The following is an 18,892-nucleotide window of genomic DNA, read 5'->3' on the forward strand; positions in this document are numbered from 1 at the left end:
AAACTGATGGTCACCCAAGGTCCTGTGAACCCTGACCTGCTATGATCTGCACATCATGTGTCTCCTATAAGTAGACACGGGATAGAACATAAATTGTTTCCCCGAACTTCCGTTTACCTCCCTCTCTTTTCCTCCAGCCTCCTTTCCCTGTTCTGTATTATTGCAAAGGTCAACGGGTCTCTGTTGTGGAATGACCTTTTTTTTTTTCCATACCTGCTGTTACTCTGGATCCAGCCACAGCTCATCCCAAACCCTATCTTATCTGAGAGTAGAAAACATGTTTCTTCAACAGAAAACGTTTCTCAGAACAATGATGCCCCACACACCAAGGGCAAGAGGACATCTTCAGGGTTCTGGGCCAGAATTGTTTTACCGGAGGGAGACACCGCTGAGAGGCCGAAGTAAATGTGGGACCTGGATCCAGATGGGCACGGTGTCTGCTCAGATACAGTGAAGAGGGAGGGGTGGTTTGTAGGAAGTCCAGAGAAGAATTTCTGGGGGGTGGCATATGAGGAAGGGGAAATCAGGGCTCCCACTCCCAGCCGGAGTCTCTGTCGCTGAGGCAGTGCCCCCACAGGGTGCAAGTTTCCCTGGCCTGGGAGGCTGGGGACACGTCCTTTCACAACGTGGCTGACGGCTCTCACATCTATTCCTTCACTAGAATCACCTTCTGTGGGGTCCTCTGTCCTTATTTTAGCCTTCAGAGTCCTGGCACATATGTGGCCATCTGCTTAGCTTCGGATCACCCTGAGTACTGTCCTGATTCTTCTCCAAAGACCTCTGTAGCTCACTTGAGGGGGTGCCCCCAGGAAGCTAACTCCCTGTTACCCTCTAGGAAGGGAAGTGTGAGACCCGTAGGTACCTCTGAGCTGCCGCCTCTCAAAGCTCTTAAAGGCGAGAAAGCTGTCGCTGTGTGGAGAGCTCATTTTCGGTGGGTATCATTTCAGCCCCTTTCAAAGCGGGAGAGGCAGAAAGAGGAATGTTTGGGGGACTTTCTCGAATGCTGCCTTTGGGGAAATGTGGTCTCTTTACGAGCAGCAACCATTTGTCACAAGAAAACTCCAAACAAATGCATGGTGTCTCTCCTGGTTTTCAGCGTGTGTGGAAATAAATATTTTAAAACTACATTTAAAGAGAAATTTTCTACTCTTGCAGTTTGGGTTATCAAATGTTTGAAGGGAAGGGCCAACAGCTGAGTGAATTCTCAGTACATGTTACCGCTGTTGGAAATACACAGAAGTCTTTTCAAGTCTTTTCAAAGTTAATAGCTCAGCTTGCCCTTGCCTCCCTGCCCATCGACCTGCAAACCTGGGGTCCATGAGGTGAGGGGACTGATACAAACCATCCACGCGAGAGACCAAGCCTTCTTCGAGGCAAGAACCTTTTATTTTTTAAAACAAGTTCTCACTGGTCAGCAAATCCAGAATTCTGTCCTCTGTGAGTATGTGAAGGAGAAAAACAAACAAACAAAAAACTAGTCAAACAGGAGCGAAGAAACATCTGCAGCCTTCCTGGAGACGCGTCCTTGACAACCTGCCTGCTTTCCTTTCTGACCATGTTCTTCCACCGCTGGGCGTCTCCTTTGCCTAAGTGCAACTAAAACTCTGCTGTCACCAAGCTCGGGTCTTCAAGGATAAAAAACACGAGCTGCTGTTAACTGAGCCTCTCCTCCAGGTGGTCAGAGAGATCCACTTGGCCTTTTCTGCACTATCTGCAGTTCTTTAAACCACAAGCCCCTTTAAGAATCTCCCTTGGAGCCCGGCCGGGCCTGGCTCCTGGGACCCAGGAGATCGAGGTTGGATTCCCGGTCAGGGCACATGCCCCGGCTGCGGGCTCGGTCCCCAGTGATTCTCTCATCATCGATGTTTCTGTCTCTCTCTCTCGCCCTCTCCTTTCCTCTCTCTGAAATCAATAAAGATATATTTAAAAAATAATAATAATAATCTCTCTTGGAAGATGCATTTCCTTAGCAAAACTTCCCTGGCACTACTTGGCAAAGCCAGTATTTGAAACTAGGAAAAATAAACCCAGAGCCCAGAATATCCACGTCACTGACAGTAAAGGGGGGTGAGGGGCTCACACACCAAGTAGGAAATAGTGAGGCCGGAGAGAGGTACGTGAACAGCGGAAAATAGTAAGTTGGTATAATCGAGTGGACACGGTGGATGAGGAGGGGCGTCTGGGCGTGAGAACCCTGCACGCGGGTAACAAGAAAGCAGGAAAAAGGAGCTGGAATTATGATACAGAGCAGGGGGGGCAATGGGTTCAGTCTGGGGTGTTTTTATTTTGTTCTAAGCTCAGGACATTCAGCATGAGGTTCTCAAATGAGTTTTTGGTGTCTCTCCCGCCGGAATTAATGCTCATTTTGTCCTACAGCAGGATTCCTCCAGCTGTCATTTCTCTACTCATTCTGATCGGGTTTTGTCCTAAGCTTGGAGCCCGGGAGCACGGGCTGGAGGTGGACCGCGAAGGAAAACGTGAGGACTGCTGCCCTTCGGAACCAGCTGTGGAAACATCCGGGGCGACGTCGGCCACAGCACCCCCATCTCTAGTGTGGGCAAATCAGCACCCAGTGAGGGGCCTCCAAGTAGCCTGTGGTTTTGGGCAAAGTAATGACCTTGAATCCACAATATGATTCCACTAGTTCTTTCTTGCTAAACTACTCTGGCAACCCCATTTTGAATAGAGCTTTTGAAGGTATGATAGGACATTGACAAAAGAAGCTTCAATAAACTAAAAAAATTTAGGGCAGAAATTATATCTTATTAAGCATTTTATCTCTAGGCCTAGCACAGTGCATTCTACAAATAAGGATTCAATAAATGTTTGAATAAGCATCTCCCAAATGTTTATTGATCAATTAATTTATGCTGTTTTTCTAGGTTGTGAGGATACATAAAAAAGAAAAATATTTCTACCGTAATGGAACTGATAGTCTACTGACAAATGAGGAAAAAGTCCTGCAGGGAGGTTAACGAATTTAGTATCTTTGGCCTGAGTCAGTTTTGCTCAGTGGTTAGAGCATCAGCTGGCAGCTGAAGGGTCCTGGGTTTAATTCTGCCAGGGGCACGTACCTGGTTTGCAGGCTCGATCCCTGGCCCTGGTCAGGCCCATGCAGGAGGCAGCCAATCGATGTGTCTCTCTCACATCCGTGTTTCTCTCTCTCTCCCCTTCCTCCCCCCCCATTCCACTTTCTCTGAAAAGCAATGGAAAAGATATCCTCTGGTGAGGACTGGAAAAAAAATTAGTGTTTCTGTTTCTTCCAGTCCTCTCCTTGAAAGTAAGATTCATCCAATCCATACATCTATTCTGAGAGTTGCCGAGCTTTACATGACTACAACCAACTGTCTAAGCACCAGGAGAACCGGGTCCTTGGTGGGCCCCTCCAATTATTCACTGTCAGCCTCAGTGACTCTTTCAGCGATGGGGGCGTCTTACTCAGGCCACTAGTCATCCTCCTTTTCTGTGGGTTTTCTAATTGGAGCTGCAGTGAGATAGGAAATTAATCCCCAATTTGGGAAGCTAAAGAAAAAAATATGTTTCTTAATGCATAGTAAAAATTTTGACTGATAAAAAACATTTTCATGGGACTGTCTTAGGGAATATATATATATATATACACACACACACACACACACATACATACACACACACATAGGACCTGCACAAGTTCACACAACTAACAAGCAAAGACTTAGTTTGATTAGGAAGAAAGGCTAAAAGAAAACAAAAGCAAACAAACAAAAAAAAAACAAAAAAAAACAAGAAAAATGAAGACAGTTAACCCCCAGATATTAAATAAAACACTTTCAGTTACATTAAATCAAAATAGAATAATGTCAAAAACATTTTAAGACAAAGGTAACCTATTTACTAGTAAATTTGTCTACTACTAAATTTATTACTAAATTTATATTCAAAAACATAAAGGCTATATAAGGGCATATTAATGTATCAAAAATGTGTAAATAATCTGTAAAGACCCATAGAATATTCAACACAAAAAGGGAGCCGCAATGTAAACTGTGGACTCTAGTGGCAAATAATGTATCAGTATTGATTCATCCATTGTAACAAATATACCACACCAATGCAAGGCGTTAATAAGAGAGGAAACTATGCTGGGAGAGAGGAGGAATATGGAAATACTCTGGATTTTTCACTCAATTGTGATGTAAACCTACGAGAGCTCTTAAAAAGAGAATGAAGTACTGGTACATGCTACAACATGGATGAGCTTTGAAAACATTATACTGAGTAAAAAAAGCCAGACACAAAAATATCCATATATTTCATGATTCCATTTATATAAAATATTGAGACTAGGCAAATTCATTGGGACAGAAGGTGGACTAGCCGTTGCCAGGGGCTGGGGAGAGGGAAAGGTGTGTAGTGACCGCTGGATGGGGGCCGAGTTTCTTTTTGGAGCAATGGAAACATTCTGGAACTAGGGCATGATGATGGTTGCACAGTATTGTGAAAGTATAAACGTCACTAAATTGTACACTTTAGATGGTCAAAATAATAAACGTTATGTATATTTTACCACAATTGAAAAAATTTAAAAACAAAATAAATGTGTACATAATTGTGGGAGGGTAATACATAGTTGCAAACATAAATTTATGAGTTTGAACAGAAAAGAATATTATGACCAGAAAGAAGCTCCAGAGTGCTGTAGGTGAATGACCTTTAAAGAACAGGGGAGACTCTGATGACTGACAGCTTGGGAAGCAGAGTGTCCCTTGCAGGTATTCCTCCCTCTCACCTCAGGAGAGTTTAAGACTTTCCAAGTCCTTTTCTTACATTATTTCTTCTCCCACATGCAACTTCCCTTCTTTAATTTATTATGACTCTGAAATATTTTTGCTGTGTGTTATTTATTGCTTATGTTTATTTATTTTGTAATTATTCATTTTAAATTGTGTGTGTTATTTTTCTCTAAAAGTAAAGTCAACATTTTCATAATTAAATTTTCTCCTGGACTAGAATTTCTAAAAATTCCACATTTGCTATTAACTTTCTGAAAAAGTCTGGGACCTCACACTTCGTATGACTTTCTAGATTATATCTTAGTGATAGGTTTTTCTCTGTATAGTCAGCTGTATTTTCTCTTACTATTTCTAAACAGTAGTTACCATTTTCTCATCCCTACTCCGATAATTAATTTTCACCTTTTTAAAGAAACCAAGAAAATACTTGATCATTTCTTGCATGTCCTTCTCTAAATTGCATTTTCCATTGGATTTCCTAAGGGTCTTTGGTCATCAGGTATCAGACTGTGACCATTAGGCAGATATCAGAGAATCTGGGACAGGTTAGTCTCAAGGGCTCAGTCACCGGGTCGGATCTGAAGCCAGAGTGAGGTTAAAGCACTCTTGATCTGGTGCCTGGTGTCTTGTGAGTCCCACCTGAAGGTAAAAGGAGGAACAACCTGGGGCTTGGAATCGAACTTTGGTTTCCAGAATCCAAGGAGACCGTGTCGGGAGAGCCTACATTAGGGGCCAAAGACTAGGAAGTGTAGAGTTTCAGAGAAGAAGCTGGGAGAAGATGAAGATAGGGCACTTGATCATGTTACAAAAGAAGAGCCATCCACAGGCATAGTCGAGGGGGATTCTGACGCATCCTGGGGCATCTTCATGGAGAGGAGGCTTGGAGAAGACGTAATTCCCAGTACTCGTGTCCATAGCCACCCACTGCCCACACTCATTCTCAGGTGACAAAACACTGTCCTTGGCAATAGCCAGGACCCACCCCGTCCTGTCCCCAGCCTTCACCTCCCAGCACCACCTCCCTGACGCCAGCCCCTCCTGGCCCAGAGTGTGGAGCAGCCTGTCAAATCTCTGTGGGACATCTGGTTGCAGGACTGTCCATGGGCCCCGCGTCTCATTCTCTCAGAAAGGGTCAGTTCTGGGCCGGCTGTATTTGGATCCAGTGCCACATTCACTGTAGGGAAAGAAATTCCGTTCTGATAATAAGCAATATTGTGAAGTATTTAAAAATATTAATTTCATGAAATTAACATCCAAACAGGCAAACAAATATTACAGTGACATAAGAAGTTGAAAGTGGAAGAACTTCCCAGGGCACATCAGTACATGAGAAGTCTTTCATCACCAGTGAGCAAGTCACCGTGGAGTTCAAGTTCTCTCGAAACGCCTGCCTGCAAATCTCGCCTGTCTCGGCTCACAGCCTGCCACCTCTTTCCTTCCCCTCCCTTAACTAGAGCACTTGGGGATGCGCACTAGGGGATCAAATGGTCGTCTTTTAATTCTTTTGCTCCTAACATCACTGTAAACGCTGACCTCACTCAGCACGGATCCCATTACTGAATGTAAGTCGTGGACTCTCGTGCTCATGGGTTACTGACTGCTCTGGAATGACTGCCATAGGCACCTCCTGAAAGGGGTTCCCACTGCCCGGTGTGCTCCAGGGTCTCTCTTTACCTGCCTTACCTTTGCTACAGCTCTTCCACTTGACCAGGCCTACAGCCACCAAAAGGATCAAGCCCAGAATAAGCAGCATCTTCCATGAAAAAGTCATCCTGGAGTCTAAAATGAAACCCCGAGAATCCCAGTAAATCATAAAACTAGGAAAATTTCAAGATAATCCACTGTATCTGAACGACTCCTGAACTGGAGAGGAGGCTGAGAACGGGCCTTGGGGAGGAAGTTGGGCTGCTCCTCCCTGCTCTGCAGAAGCTGAGGAGAGACTCGAAGTTTACGCTGCTTTACTGTTTGCTCTTCACAGACACACACACACACGCACCCACTCCCATACATGCACACACGCACCCACTCCCATACATGCACACACACATACACAGTCACACAGTCACAGTCACACACGCATACCCAGTCACATGCACCCACTCACATATATGCACATACACACTCACACACATATACCCGCTCACATACATTCACACACTCACACACACACACATTTCTTACCCTTCCCTTTTCCGGTTATATTACCACAATCATTGGAAAAACGAGGGTGGCAAAGGGTAAAATTACCCAGCCCCCAGCCATAAAGGTGGTGTTTAGGAAAATTAGTTTCTAATCCAGAACAAAACCCACCATGAGAAAAACAAAACGCCTGGGTTGGTCTTCATATTTACTTCCCAAAGCCGAGGATGACATGGCACCACCAACCTGAGAGAGAGAAAGTTGCCCTTTTCTCCTCGCCAAGAAGGGGGTTGCTGATGGAGCAGGTGACGTTCAGAGCAGAGCTGTTTGTGACCAGTAGAAATGCCTCCACCTGGAACAGCTCGTGGCTGTCCTGAGTCAGCACCTCGGAAAGGGATGGCACTGTCTTTCCTTCCGTGTCCGTCCACTGCACCCGGGGCTGTGGGAACCACCCCTCTGAAGAGCACGTCAGCCGCATCTCTCCCCCGCTCAGTCCCTCCAGGGTGATCCGCGGGGAGGAACCCAGACCTGCAGCACAGAGATCAAGACAGGAAACCTCAGTCTCTGCAGGTGGCCACATGGGCAGGGAAGGCAGAGAGCAAAGCTTACGGGGGAGTTATACTCCACTTAGGGCTGAGACTAGCTGGAGCAGTGTTTTGTTTTATTCGCTTATTTTTATTACTTCATTTTTTGTATTTTTAAAATTATCCTGGGACAGATTAAAGTATACAATAAATTTCAAATCCAATCTTTTTTCTTCTGTACCTGAGAACAAAATGATTTGAGCAGGCGAGGAAGTGAGTGAGTGAGTGAGAGAACAGTCTCCAAGATCAAAATCTTATAAATACAGGGTGTCCCCCAAGAACGTACACACACACTCTGAATGATTATAAAGGCAGTGCTTATTAAAATACATTTTATTTTTAAAATTGTGCTATCTGCTGTTAAAGTGTGTATACATTTTGGGGGGACACCCTATATGTATGTCCTATGGCATAAAATGATAGAGTCCATTCAACTTATCCACATGTGCTCCTGTGGATATTCCGTAAATGTGTTTATTAATTTAGGCACAAAATCAATGGGAGAACCAAGTACAGTATCCAAGATGTTGGCCTACGTCTTCAATGGCATTTGCTAGTTTTGGAAAATCCATTTTCATTCACAAATATAGACTGCGGCAATTATGGGGCAGGGAGCAATGCTGTCTTTCCTCCTTCACCCTGCCGACGCTGTCAACGTCTATTATTTTTGTTTATATGTGGGTCTAGTTTAATCTTCAAATCATTATACCTCCCAGGAACAACACATTTTGCAGAATTTTGATAACACTCTGTGAAACAGTGAGTCCTGTGTAAAGTTATGGAGAAAAATTCTCAAATTTCACTAAATGGATGATCACTTTATAGAGATCCTGGGAAGGGTAGCAATTCTGTAGCCACAGAATTAAATATGGCCCATTTGAGCTTGTGGGCATTAAGGACCTGCAGCAGTTACTGCACATCGGCGGGCTCAATATAAATTTGATGAGTGAATGGACGTTAAGAAAATGTCAGATGCCAGGTAAATTCTCTAGCACTACCACACGGAAGTAGTAGGAACCAAAACATCCATCTAGAATCCTTACCTACTACCTTCAGATCCAAGCTGTTCTCCTGGTAGACACCATCTTTTTCAAAAAGGCACCGGTACTGCCCATCGTCTGAGGTTCTGGCATCGTGTATCTGCAGGGTCAGTCTCCCCTCGCCGATGGCATCAGTCACCAACACTGTCCTCCCCCTATATTCTGCCATCTGCTCTGCAGACAGGTGTTCTCCAGCCATATACACATAAACAGCAGGATAACGGTGGGATCGGACCCACCTCACCTCCATGCTCCGTGCATTAGCCTTGGGGGACAGGGAGCAGGTTAACTGTATGTCTTCTCCCACTCTGACGAGAAGGGGCTGGGAAGGCCCAATCACTTTTAAGGAAGCTATTAAAAAAATAGACAAAACACAACAAAAGACTCAAAATGGAGCAAAAACTGTCATCAGCAAGAGCATCTCAGGTGGAGTTTAGAATCCACCAGCATCCCAGCGGAGCTCAGATCTCAAGGTTATCCTTTGGAGAGGGGGAAGCTTAGTGTAATCAGGATAGAGGGCATCCCTGCTCAAGGCCAAACCACCTCATCATGTGTGTCAGTCTGAAAAAAATCACTAACAAAGCCCCTCACCTGCCCCTAACTATAATTGCATTTAGGTTACAGCACAATAAAATAATTTCCCAATTAAAACCCCTAGAATACAATTAATATTTTACCACTTCACATCTACATGACCTTACCAACACTTAATTAGTGTACGCCTCAGTTTCTGTAAAACAAACTGTAAACATATCTGTATCAAAATCATGAGGTTGCTCAGGGATTAAACAAAATTATCTGTATAAAGCTCTTGGATGACCATGCAGTGTGAGCAGAGGCATGCGGACACAGACCTGAGGGCACAGGAGCAAATCCCACCCTCTGCCTTGACGAGGGGGAGGGGTGAAAATGAGTTTCCAGTGGGTTTTGGTAATGAAGTACAAAGAAACCTTCCCCTGCTCCGATTTCATGATACCTTATAAGTCATATCCTGCCATCAACTTTCAGTTCCCCAATGTCCACGTACGTGGAGCTCTAAACACATACCCAGTTCAGTGTCCACAGATGATTTTGAGAAAAATAAGATCAAGAATTGGGGGCAGTTGGCAAAATACAGAATGTAAAATGAAGATGAAGCCACAACCGGAGTCTGATCTTCCCATTTGGGAGGATGGAGGTTTTCTCTCCATTCTCTCCAACGGCGGTCCTGGACCCAAGCCACTACACCTCCGGTTCCCCGTAGTGGCGGCCACGCCATTTCTCTTCTATTCTAAACTAAGAACCATCCTTTTCTATCAGTTGGTTGGAACGCTTTCACATATGTTATGATCACTTATATCAGAAATCTGGATGGGAGTCAATAACCAAAGGCAAAAATATTCTCATCATGTAATTATTCAAAACCTGCTGGTATTTCTCTTAAGACTAATCTCACTGTCGACACAATTCCAATTTTCAGATTATCCCCTTCTATCCCAGCTAAAATTAGACTCCCAGTTACTTCCAGCATTTTCTATGTTTTGTCCTTCAGTTTTACCTAAAATAACATGTATCTGTTAAAATCTAAAAACAAATGTAAGAAGAGTCAAAAAAGTGAACAAATAATTATTAGAATTAGTGGGGTGATCACATTGTAAGGTATAAAAATGTTGAATCACTGTATTGTACACCTGAAACTAATATAACCAGTATAAGGCTGCATACCAACCATGCTTTTTAAGTTTTTTAACGAAAAGGTGATGTAGGGGTTAGTTTGCTGCTATTTCTCCCCCTGTGTGTCTTACAGTAAATTACTCAGCAAAACATATTGTTTCTCCTTCTCTGTTACCATATGAGGGTTTTCCCCTGTTCATGGCCCGTGGTGTAGATCAAACTGGATTACCCTGCCAGGCACAGGTTAACTAAGAGCTAAAACTAATTTTAATGGAAACTAAAGAAAGCAAAATATGTGTTTGGAGATTTAATTAACCAGGTGTGCTATAGATAAGTGAAACTCCTGTTTCTCCAGAATCCATGTGTCCCCGGGAAAGTCCTGCAGCCTCCTTTTATAAAGGATTTTCTACTAGAGTAAGCTCTTTGAGGGAAGCTCTACATAATCTTTTCCACATGGGTTTGTACACAACCTCACACATAATTTGTGTTCACATTTATTGTTTTGTTTTAGTTTTGAGCATTGGATGTATGCTCCTGAAATGCCTTCAGAATATCCACTGAAAATTTAAATCCTTTCGGGGAGTGAAGCACACGGACTTACACACTCATTCCTTGAAACCTGATAATGTCATCGTCATGACATATAATCCTCATTGAATCAGCAGATTCAGTTAAGTGGGCTGTCTCATTCCCCAATATGCTAAATTGTATTATAGCGTATTATGTTATATCATATCACATCAACACTCTTAGACCCTGACACCTTAGAGATTAAATTCAACATGTTCATTCTAAAGATGAGGAAACTAGGAACCAACGATTTCCTTAAATTGCACCTAAATGATTAAGAGCTTGCACTCGTAAATCAGACAGATTAGAAAGCAAACATCACAATTTCTTGGTGGGTTTTGGCAAACCACATATGTCTATAAGGTTATCTCCCAACTGCAAAATGAGGACAAATCCATTAACCTTTATAATTATCATAAGGAAAAAACTTCCTGTAAAGCACTTAGCATAGTGCTCAGCATATAATTAATATTTTACTAGCCATTATTTTTATAAACCAACAACATTATCAGCCAGAGTGGGACTGGGGTTTCAGTCTCAGGGCTTCCAGAGAGGGGCCGGTTTGCCAGCTGCCCTTTGCCTCTGAGACCCAGTTCCCGAGGACAACAAGGAGGCGGCTAGGAAGCTCCCGCCTCCTCCGTGGGCAGCCCACCCTGAGCCCCTGAGGGCACAGCCCTCCTCCCCACACAGACTCGGAGCCCTGGGAAGCCCGTCTGCCCATCTACTTAGTGTGTCCCAGGTCAGCAAACTTAGTGTGTCCCAGGTCACGGCATTGGACTGTATTCTGCGTGCTGGGACCCCAGTGAACACGTGGATTGGTTCAGATAATTCAGAGCAGTGACTCTTCACCTAAAATCTTCCTAAAGGACAGCCAAGTGCCAACCTGCCCCACACACTGGTGTGGCTTCCTGACCTGTAGCTAACAAGCTCTGCCGGTTAAGGTTTCTATCAGATCGTGAGCGGATGTTGCCCACACAGGAAGGGATCCAGCTTGGAAAGTAAGGCTCACAGGTGCGCAGCCCTCCTCAGATTGTGGGCTTACCTTTGAACTTCCTGAGGCCCTTCCCTCTTTATGGCCCAGTGGGGTCCAAAGTGTCACATTAAACTCTGGGAAGTATTGGAGAGTGTTTGCCACCCTGATTTTCTTCACAAAATCCTACACGGGCACAGAAGTGTTCTGAAGCTCACCTACTGTGCACACAGGTGCGCACACACTCCCGTAACAGGTGACGGGGAGAGCAGGGTGTGATGGGAGAGGAGGGACACAAGTTCACATGCATCTGCGCAGGGCGCAGGCTGGTGGTCTGGCTGGGAGAAGAGGCCACAGAGAGGAGAAACCAAAGGAGGTTCAACTATCAACTGGTTATTTTTAAACCACTTCTCTTAGGTACAGTAAAATACCTGCAGTCCAACTATTAAGTAAAAAAGAAAAACACAAAACAAACAAAAATGGAGAGTCATCAGCGCAGGCAGCCTGGGGTCCCAGACTGCTGCTGGGTCAGCAACCTGTGGAGGGGATGAGGTCAGGAGCACCAGGCGGGGGGGGGGGGGGGGGGGGGGCTGGGGACATCCGGTTACCATGATGACACTGCCCTCACTCACACTAGAAATACTTTCAGAGGGACTACGGGGCCCACCAGCGGTCCTGTGCCATCCTCTACGTGCTCCGAGGGCAGCTCCCTTTCCTCCCACCCAACAGGCAGATTTGTTTGTGCCCCTTACAGGTGTCTATCCAAGGCTCACCTGGGCTCCCTAAACCCTGAGAGTGACAGGTAGCCCTGTGCAAATGTGCTAAAGGGGGCCGTGGAGGCCTGTGCTCTGCGGGTCCCCACTGGTACTAACTGCAGATGGGATTTGGGAAAGTCAGGCCTCGGTTCTCGGTTCTCGTGGGGATATCACGGTGTCTCGGGGGCTGAGCAGCTGGGCCCAGGGGCCCCGTGTCCCTCAGGGAACACAGGGCCTCATCCACACCCATGGGCGCCGGCTACTTACCCAACTCAGACTGGAGTTTCTCTGGGGAAAAATGAGAATGACACATTAAGTAAGGAATTTGTTCTAAGGAAACAGAGATAAAATATTTCACAAAAATAAAAGCAAGTCCTACATTTCATTGGAAATCTGGATTCATAAAAAAGAAATTAAACGTAGAAAAACAGAAAACTATTGGTTCTTTTGCACCTGATGACTGCACTGTTTTTCCTTTTCTCTGCACAACAAAAATGCTCTCTGTTCTACCTCATAATACGTTCTTTTTACAAATGCACGGACAGGGACCATTATCACCTACAACTCCAAATTCAGACATCAAACACGTGTGTGTTATTTTAATATTGACACGTAGCATTTACTTCAATTTTTTCTATACCCATGGATAACAATAAGAATAACTGTGTACTTATGTCCTTATATCTAAGTATGCATGGCATCCAAAAAAAAAATCTTTACACAATTGGAAATGCCTAGTTATAGATAGGTGACAGACAGGTGTAATCTTTACCATTAAATAGTCCATCATGAGGAATTTTTTCAACCATTAAAATATTTTGAAAATACTATTTTTCATCGTTGCTATAATGTATAGTAGCGTAAGACACCTAACACTCCACTGTTGTATTGGGGTGCTTGGGCTGTTGTTTCCATTGCTATTTGTCAAGGAGGCTACAATTAGGGTGCTATTGTATACATAGTTGTCTCCATTTTTGACTCTCTTCCTATGACAGGTTCCTGAAAGCAGCTGTCCCAATACCACATAAGAAAACATTTCTGTTGAAAGAATATAGTTTTATTTCCTTTACAATGTCATGCATACTTGTGAGTAAAGAAAATCTTGAACTTGGAAAGAACTGCAACATCATTAGCGATAGCAATTCAATCAAACTATAGCGGTATATTTTCAGTCATAAATGTTTTATAGCTTTCAACACAAACTATTAAATGTTAGATAATTTTCTTGATTAAAAACATGTTAGGTGCTATGGAACAGTCCCTGGAACCTCGCCTGCTGATCTGAGCTCCTTGGTTCTAGGAGCTGAGCACTGACCTGGGATGGAGAAGACTGATTCCATCTCCTTGGCGAGGAGAGGGCTGTGGATGAGGCAGGACACAGTCCCTGCCGAGGCATCCCTGACCACGAGCCTGGCTTCCACATGGAACAGGCCACCTTCGTCCTGGATGTGGTACTCAGACAGAGTCAGCAGCTTCTCTCCCCCGGCATCTTTCCAGTAAACCTGGGGCTCTGGGAACCAGTGGTCCGCGGTGCACACAAGCTGGATCTCTCCTTCCACGGACCCCTTCATGTGGATGTGAGGGGCAGACCCCAGACCTGTGGAGGGAAGACATAGCCCTGAGGTTCAGGGCCTGTGGAGGCACAAATCATAGAGACTGAGATCCCAGCGGCACTGGTCTAGGGAGAGAGTAGAAATTCATGGGCCTGGGGAGCAAAAACGGTTCCCGTCTTCTTTCCATTCCAATTGGAGATGTCGTGCGCTGTGCTTGTTCCCCCGTCTGGATCTTTACATTTTAGCACATAAGCAATATTTTTCTTTGGATCCAGACAGGAGAATAAGAGAAAAGGGCATAGGACATCTGGTTTGTGTCTCTAGTAAGCAAAGATGTTTTATAATTTATTCATGAACTCACCCTAGCGGCAAACTCTGCCTTTTCATCTTGATATTATTGTGCTCAAGGTGATTCAAAACGGATGTGTCTCTGAGATTGGGGGGGGGGGGGGGCAAGGAGCACATACTAAGGCATTTCACTATCAAGGACATTTGGAAATAAGAATATAATTTTATGTCCTTTACAGTGTTTTCACTTTGACATTTTGGATGATATCCTGACTCCAATTTAAACAGACTGTTTAATGTAAAGTCTGAAATCACCTCCATGGGGCCTGTTCTTCCCATCTGCTTTGTTGGTGGTTGTGGTCTTGGGGTGCTATGAGGTACCTGGGTGTGTAAAAGGGGAGGCTCCACGAGGAGTCCCTGTATCTAAATATTCCACTCAGTGGGAAAATGTTTTTGTGGAATCCTAGTTTTACGTAATGTTGAAATTCTTTCTCTATTCAGCACAACTCTCAAACCCAGACAAAGGGGACTACATGTTTCCTAAACGGTAATTCTGTCTGTGGCTTGCTGGGTGACCGAGACCCAGTCCTTCAGCTAGAGCCTGGGAAGTGTGTGGCTTGCTTTCAAGTGCCCCTGGCAGTGGAACACCTCAGTGCGCGCCCCCTTCCACGTCTCGGAGACACGAGGGTTCTTTCACCATCTTGACTCGCCTCGAACGTAATAGCAATGGTCCTCGTAGTTACGAGTGGGTCTTTAGAAAGGTGCTGGGAGACAGCCTCGCGGGAAGTAAAAAGGCCGCAGGGCCAGCCAGGCTCGGCCTCATCTCCCAAGAACTGTTTCCCTGGTGAAGCGAGGGCATTTGCCCGGCGTGGCTCTAGCGCGGGGAGTTGTTCTCACCGCGGGCCACCTGGCGGTTTCAGCGGTTTGTTTTCCCGAAAGACGGGCCCTTTCTTCGGGGAGCCCTCACCCCGACTCGCCCCGGCTTCGCCGATGCACGAGCGTGGGGCAGAACCCGCCTTCAGGGTGGGTCCCCACCTCCCCGAACCCAGCCCGCGGCCCCCGAAGGCACCCGCTCCCCGCGCTCCTCCCGCCACTGGCTTCCTCGCTGGAGGAGTGTTCGCACCGCGGCCCCGCACGCGGGATGCGGGCGAGGCCAGCCGGTCCCACGGGGCGCGGCCGAGCGGCCAGCTGGCCTCCCGCGCGGCGGGCTCGCCTCTGCAGGGCGGCGCGTGGCACAGAGGCCCGTCGCAGCAGAACTCCCAAGGGCCGCGTGCCAGGGAGTCAGAGCAACCGCCGGGCAGTCAGAGCCACCGGGTCAAGCCTGGGCACGCCGCTCACGTGGGCGCTGCCCCCAGCGGGCCGGGGCGCAGGGCGGGGCCGCAGGAAGCGCAGGGCCCGGGCCCCCTCCCGACACTCACGCGCCACTCTGAGCAGCAGGCTGGCCTCCGCACGGCGGCTCCCCTCCTGGAAGCGGCACCAGTACCGCCCGTCGTCCGCCGGCCGGACGTCGCGCAGCCGCAGGGCCGCCGCGCCCCGGGCCAGGCCGCCCGTCACCCGCTGCACGCGGCCCGGGGGCTCCGGCGCCCGCGGCGCGGCCGCGGCTCCGTCCCAGTGGGCGAGCAGCACGGGCGCGCTGGGCCCCGCGCGGTACCACCTCACCTCCAGGCGCTCCGCGGGCCTCTCGGGCAGGAGCCGGCAGGTGAGCAGGGCCTCCTCCCCGACCCTGGCCAGGACCGGGTGAGCCGGGCCAACCGCCCTGAAGTCATCTGCAAAACAGCGGACACGGGGTCGGCGGCGCCCGCCCGCCCGCCCGCCGGGACTCACCCGCGGGCTCTGCGCGCCCGGCCGGCCCCGCAGGCGCGGGACGGCGGCTCCGCCTCAGCGCTCGGAGCCCAGCGGGCCACGCGCACGCTTAGCTGCTGCAGGGAGGACTCCGGGACTGAAAGCAAGTCAGAAAATGTGAGTGCCAGCGCCGAAGCTGTCACCGACCGTGCGATTCGGGGGCAAATCCATTATGTTCAGTGAGAGCTGAGATTTGGAATCGCAATTTCTTCATCTTTAAAGTACTGAAACCATCATCTCTGGGTTGTTTTTATTCTCAAAGAAGTTAATGTGTAAATCCATTTTTAATAGAGAGCTTTATTGCTCGGCCGGGCGTGGCTCAGAGGTTGAGCGTCGACCTCGGATCCAGGCGATCAGGGTTCGATTCCCGGTCAGGGCACACGCCCGGCTTGGGGGCTGCAGTCAATCAATGACTCTCATCATTGATGTTTCTCTCTCTCTCTCCATCTCCTTTCCCCTCTCTGAAGTCAATAAAGATATATTTTTTTAAAAAAATAGAGAGCTTTATTACTGATTTATTTTATATTTTATAGTGATTTATTTTACAGTTAGTGATTTCACTTTGTATTGTTAGTGACTGACATTGCAATCAATTTTCTTAAAAAGTTAGGAACTAAACTTACTCAATGGATTTTTCAACTTTTCAGGGTTGCTCTTGTCCCAGGTAAAAAACTGAGGGGTTTGGGGTTTTTGTTTGTTTGCTTGTTTTCTCTCTCTCTTTTCTGGTCTGGAGCAGGCGGGACTCCAGCTCCTGGGGCTAGTGCCCGAGGCAGTTTTTATGAGGAGATTTTGTGGTGCGTTAAGGGCAGTGATTTGTCGAGAGTCTGAGCCCTCCGATCAGACCAGTCATGGTTGACCTCTTTGTGGTTGCCTGCAAGTTGAGATGTTTAATAACTCTGTTATTATGCTTAATAATTTCATATGCTGTGTATCATGTCTTTCTCAGCCTAAAGTGTGGTAAGGACTTTGGGCAGATCCTCCTTAGGAGGAGCCTCGCCTTGCTTAGTGGTTCAGTGTCACACAGATGCTACTCGGAAGGTCGCCACGGAAGGTAAGTGGAGCCGGCTTGCCTCTTTGCTGATGGAGTCAGTGAGCAGCCAGAACTGGCGATCCCAGCTGGTCGGCTGCTTTCACAGGTGAGAGCCGCACTGCCCAGAGCACAGGGCAGCCTCACCCCCCCAAGTTCCTGGCAGCACCCTGTCTGCAGCCCATGCCTTCTGGTGCCCTGGCCACTGCTTTGCCTGCTTTGCCACGCTGGGGCTCGGACATTACCCGCTGACACTGAATTCTCATAATCCTTTTTCAAAGTACAACATTGTGATCAACAAAATTCAGCCCCCAAGATTTCCAAGTCCATTTACAGGAAGTCTCTCCTTCTAGTTCTTTATTTCCAAGTGTTTTTATGTTACTTAATTTATGGTACAATGCATTTTTCTAGCCCTAAGTGCTGCCTTGCACAGAAGCAGAAGGATGCGGAGTGCTTTAACGTGTTCCAGGCACTGACTGGGGTGTTTCCTGAGCGCAGCCTCACTTCTCTTAATGCCCATGCAGGCCCGTGCAGGCCCGTGCAGGCCCGTGCAGGCCCGTGCAGGCCCGTGCTGGCCCGTGCAGGCCCGTGCAGGCCCGTGCTGGCCCGTGCTGGCCCGTGCTGGCCCGTGCAGGCCCGTGCTGGCCCGTGCAGGCCCGTGCTGGCCCGTGCTGGCCCGTGCTGGCCCGTGCAGGCCCGTGCTGGCCCGTGCTGGCCCGTGCTGGCCCGTGCAGGCCCGTGCAGGCCCGTGCTGGCCCGTGCTGGCCCCTGCAGGCCCGTGCTGGCCCGTGCTGGCCCGTGCTGGCCCCTGCAGGCCCGTGCTGGCCCGTGCAGGCCCGTGCAGGCCCGTGCTGGCCCGTGCTGGCCCGTGCTGGCCCCTGCAGGCCCGTGCTGGCCCGTGCTGGCCCGTGCTGGCCCCTGCAGGCCCGTGCTGGCCCGTGCAGGCCCGTGCTGGCCCGTGCTGGCCCGTGCTGGCCCCTGCAGGCCCGTGCTGGCCCGTGCTGGCCCGTGCTGGCCCCTGCAGGCCCGTGCTGGCCCGTGCTGGCCCCTGCAGGCCCGTGCAGGCCCGTGCAGGCCCGTGCTGGCCCGTGCAGGCCCGTGCAGGCCCGTGCAGGCCCGTGCTGGCCCGTGCTGGCCCCTGCAGGCCCGTGCAGGCCCGTGCAGGCCCGTGCAGGCCCGTGCTGGTCTGTGGGATGTAGGTATGTTGTTTTTCTCATCATAAAGCTGAGGGAACTAAGGCAGAAGGTACTCAAGCAACTGTCTGAAGGTAACACAGCGGGAAGTGGAGGGGCCCTTTGTGGAACACAGGTGTTTGGCCCCTGGGCCCCACTCGTAAGAGTGTCCTAGCCCTTTTGAACTCAGACTTCTGCCCCGGAGGGGGTCTCTGGGAAGGTCAGGCACACAGAGGGGGCGTCCTACCTGCCTGCTTCATGCTGAGCAGTACGAAGAGGAAGGAGGCAGCCGCCCCGGACAGGCTGTACCCCGGGAAATCCACCATCTTCCCTGGAACAAGACAGGAGAAAACACCGCGTAGCTAAGTGAGGCTGCAGTGCTGATGCATTCGGCAGCTCGCTCCGAGGGTCCCAGTGGCTCTGCAGACATAACCCGGAGCCCCTTCAACCTCCACGAGCGACAGTGAAAAGGACCTGGCTCCACCCTCAGCGTCTGACCAGTTCCAACCTTTGCCCAGTGTGCTGTC

General features: G+C 48.2%; 1 protein-coding gene and 1 pseudogene across 2 annotated transcripts; one reads left to right on the plus strand and one right to left on the minus strand.

The window, feature by feature from the left end:
• The first annotated feature begins 212 nt into the window (after positions 1 to 212).
• LOC308558681 (butyrophilin subfamily 1 member A1-like) lies at positions 213 to 2,975 on the plus strand (annotated as a pseudogene). The gene is made up of 3 exons: positions 213 to 931; positions 2,377 to 2,572; positions 2,883 to 2,975. The product of its transcript is annotated as a butyrophilin subfamily 1 member A1-like (transcript).
• A 2,798-nt stretch (positions 2,976 to 5,773) lies between these two features.
• On the minus strand, positions 5,774 to 18,691 carry BTNL2 (butyrophilin like 2; the record flags this gene model as incomplete). Its single annotated transcript, XM_081140598.1, has 8 exons — positions 5,774 to 5,946; positions 6,456 to 6,551; positions 7,158 to 7,439; positions 8,539 to 8,886; positions 12,751 to 12,771; positions 13,799 to 14,080; positions 15,743 to 16,090; positions 18,613 to 18,691. 8 exons carry the CDS (start codon positions 18,689 to 18,691, stop codon positions 5,774 to 5,776), a joined length of 1,629 nt encoding a protein of 542 aa, XP_080996724.1.
• Positions 18,692 to 18,892: the final 201 nt, after the last annotated feature.

This window comes from Miniopterus schreibersii (assembly GCF_964146895.1).
Source record: "Miniopterus schreibersii genome assembly, chromosome: 6".
NCBI lineage: Eukaryota > Metazoa > Chordata > Mammalia > Chiroptera > Miniopteridae > Miniopterus > Miniopterus schreibersii.